Source organism: Garra rufa, chromosome 22 (assembly GCF_049309525.1).
Source record: "Garra rufa chromosome 22, GarRuf1.0, whole genome shotgun sequence".
Taxonomy (NCBI): domain Eukaryota; kingdom Metazoa; phylum Chordata; class Actinopteri; order Cypriniformes; family Cyprinidae; genus Garra; species Garra rufa.
The window spans coordinates 11,092,500-11,101,787 of NC_133382.1; the positions used below are offsets into that span (position 1 = coordinate 11,092,500).

The following is a 9,288-nucleotide window of genomic DNA, read 5'->3' on the forward strand; positions in this document are numbered from 1 at the left end:
TTTGATCATACAGAATTGAACACTAAAAAGTATAATGCAACCAGCACAATGTCACTTCTTTTAAAGTCACATTTATTTTCAATAAAAAAGCATTTCAACTGGGTTTAACAACACTACACTGTAGTAACAACTGATTACTTGGTGACACAGAGGATATCTGAGGAAAGCTGGGCTGTCCGAACTCTGCGTCGTGAAGTATTTTTTGGATTTGAAGCTTCACCAAGGACTGCTTTGAAGCAGGTAAGCGTCTTAATGCAGGTGCTAAGCTCCGAAGAAATAAATCGACTTCATCTTGCTGTTCGTCTTTCTCTTTGTCTTTTGAATCTTTAGATGCCAGATACCTCTCCAACAGCTCTAATGTCTCTGATCGCCTTCTCTTTACAATGTCAGACCGAATTGCTCCTGGACTTGTCACTGATGTTCCCGTACTGGTGCTGGCTGGTTCGGCCCCGCTGTCTTCATCTGGCTCATCATCCTCGATTTTGCTGGGAATGCTGTCCAATATGACACTGTACACCAATAAAAACATTGTAAATAAACATGAGCTTTCTTTCAGTACAGATAAATAACAACCTATTGCTAAAAAATGTACATACAGTTAAATGTTAGTTAGTTATTAAAAATCTGTTGGAAATACACTCACTGGACATCCAAGATGTAGATAAGTTACTTAATCAGAATGAATTTAGAGAAATTTAGCAATACACATCACTTGCTCACCCATGGATCCTCTGCAGTGAATGGGTGCCATCAGAATGAGTCCAAAAAGCTGATAAAAACATGCAAAAAGTTGCCAAGATAGAGACGTCTTTAACTTGAAACGGTTGCTTCCTGCTAAAATTAGTCTTGTATTGTTTCAATCGGTCACCTCATCTGAATCAGGAGAGAAATCCTAAATCAAGTAAAGTTTACAAGCAATAACAGTTCAAAACAGTTCTAAACAAATCTGTCAGTGGATTTTGACAAGAGGGAATAGACTTTTTCCACTGGTTAATGTGTTATTATTGAGTGGTATTTTGAACAGAAGCAGGAGTTTAAATGTTGAACTGCCTTAATGGATTTACTACAAATACACAGAGTTATACTTTACAAGACTTTAATTGATGGACTGGAGTTGTTTCGATTACTTGTGGATGATTGTGATGTTCTTAGCAGCTGTTTGGACTTTCCTTCTGAAGGCACCCATTCACTGCAGAGGACCCATTGAACAAGTGATGTGATGCTAAATTTTTCCAGATCTGTTTTAATGAAGAAACAAACTCTTTTACATCCTGGATGACCTGAGATTTTCAGTTTTGGGTTAACTACACTACCAGTCAAAAGTTTTTGAACAGTAAGTTTTTAATGTTCTTTTTTTGTTAAATCCTCTTTTGCTCACCAAACCTCCATTTGATCCAAAACACAGCAAAATCAGTAATATTGTGTAATTATTTTTGCTATTTTAAATAACTGCTTTCTATTTAAAAACATTTTAAAATGTAATTTATTCCTGTGATCAAAGCTACATTTTCAGCATCATTACTCCAGTCTTCAGTCACATGATCCTTCAGAAATCATTCTAATTTGCTGATTCCCTGTTCAAGAAACATTTATCATTATTAGGGCCTGAGCCCAGAATGGGCGAAGGCCCTCTTGTTTTCCTAAGGATTCTTATTAGGGCCTGAGCCCAAAGGGTTCTTCTAAGGGTTCATTTTTTTTTTTTTCAACCTTCCGGGCTATTATGGGGGCCTTAACATACTCAAAAACTCTTGAAAATTTGCACACAGTGGCTGGGACCCGGGCGTGGTTCAGGGCCTCTACAGCGCCCCCTGGAACACAGTTTGAAAACTTGATGTACTGCGCACACATACTTACACGTATTCATATGAAACTCGGTACACATATAGATCTCACAACTTTTGTACTCTATGTCATAGGCTCCACCCAACAGGAAGTGAGATATTTAGGGCTGTTTAAAAAGTGCATGCTCTGGGATTTTATATACTCCTTCCAGGATTTCCATGGGATTGTCACCAAACTCGGTCAGCATGATCTCAAGACATTGGGGATGCTAAATTGCGAGGGGATTTTTGATATCTCGAACGGTTTGGTCGTGGCAAGGATGAGCGAGTACAGCATTATCTGTATCTGTATCTGTTAACCATATGAATTATCTGTATCTGTACTCGGAGTGGGCGGGGCCTAACCCAGAAGTGGGTGGGGTTTAACCTGGAAGTTGGTCATGTTGTCTTGAAATGGGCGGGGCTTTAACCGGTATGTTATTTTAAGCATGCAATTGATATGGGTTGATCAGAAATTGTTATATTTATTGCTGATTAGAAAACTATTTACATGACAGGATCAGCATTGAGCTTCAGATCAGTGGTTTTGATCATGATAACAAACGAACCATATACAGAACAAGTTTTGCAACAATGAATACAACACATGCGGTTGCAATTATGAAGTAAAATGTAATGAACAAGAGTTTTCATTTCAACATAACTTTCTTTTTTTAACCTTGAGCAGTTTGATTTTTTATTTATTTGGGTTCCTTTTTTTCACACCAGGTATGTGTGTGTGTGTAGCTAATTCATGTGTAATATAGTTTTTTTTATACCACTACTTCGAACCAGCAGAAGGTTTAAAAAAAAAAAGAACTCAAACGGCAGAGAGAGAGAGAGTGTGTGTGTGTGTGTGTGTGTGTGTGTAACTAATTAATTTGTAATACCACTACTTCCTTTTTTTATTTATTTATTTATTTATGAAATACAAAAAAGAAAGGGTCAGACACTCAAAAAAAACTGGTCAGAGCCAATTGACGGTTTAAAAAAGAAAAAAAATTCTCCGACAGGCAGAGACGCGAGTCGCTTTTACCAAGCACCACGTCTGAACAAACCCCACGTTTACCAAAACTCTACTGGTTAAGTAAGTACTACAAACAAACCAAAGTAAAAAACAAACCTGAAGCTGAAGAAACCCTAAACGTTAACGGAAAAAACCCACAAACCTGAGTGACTGAGGGAGAGAACGAGAGAGAGCGCGCTGTTCTCTTCTCTTCTCAGTGTTCTGTGTGTGTGTGAGCAGAGCGGGACCGTTCACATGTCGCGCCTAAAAACGCGTGGAAAACGCTAGGCGCGCCGCTTTCTTCCTTATCAACAAAGCGCTCGGGCGCTTGCGCTCCGGAAGCATCTGCCGTTTCTAAGCAACCATCAGCTGAGCTCTAGCTCCAAGCTTCGGTGCGCTTTCTGCATTCTGAAAAGTTGATTTGTTTCGCTTCCATTATGCGCGCGCAAGCCGCGCGTCTACATTTAAAATAACGAATTTGAGCATGCAAAAGACGTTAGATGTGCACGGCCCCTAAATCTGTATGTGTGTAGGGGAGGGGCGCTGTGATTAGTCTATCACAGAACGCAGACACAGTAAACTACCCAATGAGAATTTTTATTTAATCCGAGCACAGATATTGACTCGTAATACTCGTATGATACTCGTACTCGGCAAAAGTGCTTTATCCGTGCCGGATACTCGTTTCAGTCGAGTATCCGGCTCAACTCTACTAATAACTGTTGCACACATTGCCTGATTCTGATGAAACCAGTTTGTTCATTGTATGATGTCGATTACATAAACGTGACTATTATGTGTCAAAGTTATAGCGCCACCAACTAGCAGCAGGAAGTGTGTCATTTTCAAAATGCTTTGAAATCAGCCTCTTAATTTTACTCGATTTTCTTTAAACTTCATCAAAATAATGTCAAAACACGGGCGATGAGAATATGTAAAGGGGTCGATGATAAATCAAATGCTGTTGCCATGGCAACGTGTCAAACTTTTAAATTAGGTTCCTGTCTTTTCGAGGCAGATAACATGCTTAGAATTTCATGAAACTCAACACACACATCAATATTAATAATAGTTAGACACTGGCGAAAGGCCATAAATGGGTGTGGAGCAGGCACTCTATAGCGCCATCTTTTAACAAAAGTTAGGGGGTTAGTTTTTCCTACAGTCACCAAACTCTGTACACATATTGTTCACATCTGGACAACTTTCTAAATTAAACTCATTAGCTAAGACCAACAGGAAGCCGGCTATTTTGATTTGAATGTGGATTTTTGGAAAAATCAGGCTGTAAACAAATTCATACTTCTCCTAAGAACAAGAAGCTGTTCACACCAAACTTTTTTAACATGAAGAGAAGATTCTGAAGATTCTAAATTGCGAGCGGATTTGGGATATCTTGAACAGTGTTGACGTGGTGACTTTTTAAAGATATAGTAAAAAAGATAAGCGTAATTTTTTAATATATTTAAAGTGCAGCATCCAAACTCTTTAAAACTTTTTTCACACAGAGATCTAATCATTCTGAACAAGTGCTGTTAATATCAATTTTATACAAGCTTCTATGAATTAAAAAAAGAAATCAGAAACCTGCTCTCACTCTGCCTGACAGTCTGTGTTGAGTCACTACAGAGTGACTGAAGAGTGACTAAAGGGGGGAGGGGTGAAAGGGAGAGAGGGAGAGAGAGTGGAACATGCTGTTTTGCAGACCATCTTTGAGGAAGAAATGCACATTGATGTAGTGTAATCTACATAAATATGTCTGATCTTTGAGAGTCTAATCTTTGAGAAAATTTAAAGGGTCACTAACTCTTTCATTGTTTGTATTTTGCAGTTGTTGTTTTTTTAATTTATTTTTTTACTGAACTGTACCATGAACTTGTCCTATTCAGTCACATAGCAAAAGATTAAGAATACAACTTTTTAGCATGAGCGATTTATCTTCATAGATAGACATTTATTTTCATAGTGTTATTTATTGAATATAAAATTTAAATTAACAATTTCAAGACAAACTTTGACAACAAAACAAACTTTGCTGTTATCTGTTCAAAACATCTGAAAATTGTACCATTTTAAGATGAGTTATATATATATCGCCCCATAACAATACTCAGTTGTTGATTTTTAAACTTGATAAAGTAAACTTGATGAAACTTGATTTTTAAAGATATTTTGAAAGAATGAAGCGTTTACAGAGCACTTTATTGTGTATTGCTGTACACCCACAGGAACTGTGTTCATGTTCATGTTAATTCACAGTACATAAACTAATGTTAAAAGATACTAATTTACCTTTAAACAATATATGAATACTTTTTTAATATTAATTAACATTAATAAATGCTATTTAATTATTGTTCATGTTAACTAATATAGTTAATGTTAACAAATTAAACTGGATGGCAAAATTTTATATATTGTGTGTATGTGTCAGTGTGTTGATTTTAAAGTTTAACCCTTTCAATTCTGTAAACTATAAATCCAAACTGGCAGAGGGTTACTGTGAATGCATGTGCCCACTGGGCACAGTTTTCCTGATGCTATTGGGATGGCGACTGCGCAGATGGTGAGTCGCCATTTGACATTTCGCAATGGACATAGAAGTTGTTATAACTCAGCCATAAAATGTCCGATCTGCCTCAAACTTCACAGGTTTGGCAAGAGTCCTGGCCTGAAGACACCTAAAGGCCAATATTCAGATATTATCATAGCACCACCTGTTGGAAGCAGGATATATCATATATTTCACTAACTCAAACATACCAAGGCCAATCTGCATCAAACTTCATATATTTGATAAAAGTGCTGGCCTGAACACATCTACATGGAAGTTTGGCACATATAAATGACTTTGACATATTTCACCTATATTTACTGTATTAAAAGCATACTGCCCACCGTTCGCTGTTGTCATGAAGCCACCGGTCGGCGGTGAGCCCGGGTGCGAGGGCCCTTTCCTCGCTGCTTGCAGCTTTAATTATTATTATTATTATTAATATTTAAAAATTCTTTGGTGAATAGAAAAATCCAAAGATCAGCATTTATCTGAAATGGAAAACATTTGGAACATTATACACTATACCATTCAAAAGTTTGGAGTCAGTATGATGTTTTGTGGAAAATAAATTATAGAAATCAATATTTTTATTTAGCAAGGATGCTTTAATTTTTGATCGTAAGTGATGATAAAGACAAAGAATTATATTACAGATAAATGCTGTTCTTCTGAACTTTCTATTAATTAGGGCTGGGCGGTATACCTTTTCATACCGAATACCGGTGTTTTTTTTTTTAATGATATTCATTTTTCATATACCCCAATACCGGTGAGTGTGTGCGTACAAAGCGCTGGGAACACGTATGTTGACGCAAACAGAAACCGCAGCTTGCACGTGCTTGTCTGAAGCAACACATCTGAGGTGTGGACGTATTTCAGTATATCTGAGAAAGACCCAGGGTTAGCGATTTGCAAAACTTGTAATGCCGAAATTTCAAGAGGGGGTGTGTCTGCAGTGATGAGAGCAGAGATCGGCGCATTGTGCGCAGACAGATGTAGCTTTCAGTGAGAGAAAAACAATGGCTTTACGTTGGTGTTACGTCGCAATATTTTAAAGATGTCTTTTCTATATACTGTATTTTTATTAATATTTATGCTTTAAAGCCAATGGATATCACACAAGCAACGTGGAAACTGATCAATATGTTAAAGTGAAAGTAAAAACTGACTTTCAGCATCTGATGTGCATTCTTTCAGACAATGAGAGACGATTATACTTCATATGCTGATATTAATTTAGTCCCTTAATATTTTTCTTGTGCCCCGAACATGGTGGGAAAAATAAATAAAAAAGAAACGTATTTTGTGTAAGGTTTGTTTTTTAAGTCTTAAATAAAGCTCTTAATTTTCATTGATGACTGCAGTGTTATTAGGGGGTTATGAAAGTCATAATTATGATTTCAGGTGGTCTAAAATGTGGGGACTGAAAGACAAGAATTGCGATGAAACTTCAAAAGGCTATCCATTGAATAAATATGAGCGCTGCACGTTTCAAAATCATTTGTTGCGCTACTTTGTATACTACCATTCTGACAGCGCCTCCTGCTGGAAGAGAAACGCGTAGACTTGTAAATGTGAACTTGTGAAGAATGCACAATAAAGTGTTGTGTATTTTGACTGCAAATCATGAATTCTGATTTCTTCACCTCATTACAATTATGAGTGCCACTGTCACTTCTTTGTGAACAGCAGCATTTTGTGAGACCAATCAAACCTGGGTTAATACTAGTCCGGTCAATGTAAGCCAATATACTGCAGTAATTATTCTCTAATTTATTAGGAAATGTGGTTAACACCTAGTCATGCATGAAAAAAAAAAATACCGTCATATACCGTGATACCGTATAATTTTGAAAAATACCGTGATATAAATTTTTGGTCATACCGCCCAGCTCTACTATTAATCAAGAAAACCTGAAAAAAAAAAAATCTACTCAGCTGTGTTCAACATAAATGTTTTTTTTTTTTTTTTGAGCAGCAAGTCAGAATATTATTGATTTCTGAAGGATCATGTGACTGGAGTAATGATGCTTAAATTCAGCTTTTAAATCACAGGAATAAATTGCATTTTAAAATATTTAAAAATAGAAAACAGTTAGTTTAAATAGTAAAAATATTTTAAATTTTTACTGTTTTTGCTGTACCTTGGATCAGATAAATGCAGGCTTGGTGAGCAGAAATGACTTTTATTTAAAAAAAAAAAACATTAAAAATCCTAACTTTTGACTGTTAAGAGTACTTCTTTCAAAATGTCTACAAAAACATGCAAATAATGTTTGTATTACACTTAAGCAATGTGACACTTGTGTTCAGAGAAGAATACTAGCGTACTCCGCAGTATACAGTGTAAGAGTACATTATTACTATAAAACAGAAATGTGGAAGCATGCTGAATATTTTAAAATATGTGACCCTTGACCAAAAAACCAGTCGTAAGAAGCACAGGTATATTTGTAGCAATAGCCAACAATACACTGTATGGGTCAAAATGACCTATTTTTCTTTTATGCCAAAAATCGTTAGGATATTAAGTAAAGACCATGTTCCAAGAAAATATTTTGTAAACTTCTTACTGTAAATATATCAAAACATAATTTTTGATTAGTAATATGCATTGCTAGGAACTTAATTTGGACAACTTTAAAGGCAATCTTCTCAATATTTATTTCATTATTTATTTTGCACCCTCAGATTCCAGATTTTTAAATAGTTGTATCTCACTAAATACTCCTAACAAACCATACATCAATGAAAAGCTTGTTCAGATTTTAGATGATGTATAAATCTTAATTGACTGGTTTTGTGGTCCAGGGTTACATATTAGTATGCTACATTGTGTATATGTTCAATTCTGCATGCAGCATCAGGTTGTCATTTCCAAAATTAAAATGTAATTTATTTAAAAAACTGAATCTAATTTTATACGAAAATGTCTGAATACTTGCCAGCACAATCAACTAATAAACTAGTAAAAAGATAAATTTTTCACACTAGAAATGAGAGTTTTAGTCCACTGTATTTAAGTGTGACCTGCTTTGATGAATGTAATTTTTTTGGAGAAAATGCATAACTTAACTTGAACAGCAACAACAGTATTTTAACCAATATTTTAAGGATTAATATCACATGTACAACATGTTACACCGACGTCAAGCTGTCAGTTGGATTCGAAAAGCAAACCTTTACTGAAATCGTGTTTTTTGCAAGCACTGTTACAATAACACAGCTTCATGTGTATATAGACAGGCTTAAATTAAACACACTCGACTACCTTCTGTGTTCTGTGGAGGGATCGAGAAAGTCCATCACTCGCATATATTTCCATTGCTTCTTTTTCTTAGCTGCCCTTCCACTCCGGCTCCCATCCTGCTCCAGTCGCTTTTTCCTAGTGTACGTGTCTCTTAAATTTTTCCATTTAGCTTTCACCTCTTCCACTACACAAACACACAAGCGTTGATGATGCTGGGTTAGGCGCGCTGACAGTAACGGTACATAACAAGCGACACCAATGAAACTCACCATCGACTCCCATTTTGTCTGCTATTCCTTGCCAGAGAACTTCTTTCCGCTTCGTGTTTTTGTACTCACTGTGGTTTTTATCATATAATTCCTTGTTCTCAGAAACCAAAAACAACAACAGCTCCGCGTCCATCTTGACTACCATTCTTCTTCTAACAAACTACTGCAGGATTTAGTGCTTCAGCGCCACCAAGTGTGGAGGAGAGGCGGGATTGGACGCGTTAAGGAAAGGCCTGAATCTGATTGGTCGGTGAGTTTTTCCTCTCAGTCAACTAAAAAAATACATTTATCATCGTAGGCTACACACAGTATTATAAATGTAAGTATAAATGTAAATGACATAATGTACATTAAATATGAAACCCTAAGTTTAAAAAAAAAACTAC

General features: G+C 36.2%; 1 protein-coding gene across 1 annotated transcript; it reads right to left on the reverse strand.

Annotated features, from left to right (window-relative positions):
* Window positions 1-55: 55 nt before the first annotated feature.
* On the reverse strand, window positions 56-9,040 carry LOC141297294 (uncharacterized). The gene is made up of 3 exons (XM_073827697.1): window positions 8,903-9,040; window positions 8,655-8,817; window positions 56-509 (listed from the first exon to the last, which is right to left on the reverse strand). The coding sequence occupies exons 1-3, from the start codon at window positions 9,033-9,035 to the stop codon at window positions 95-97; spliced, it is 711 nt and encodes a 236-aa protein (XP_073683798.1). The 5' UTR covers window positions 9,036-9,040; the 3' UTR covers window positions 56-94.
* Window positions 9,041-9,288: the final 248 nt, after the last annotated feature.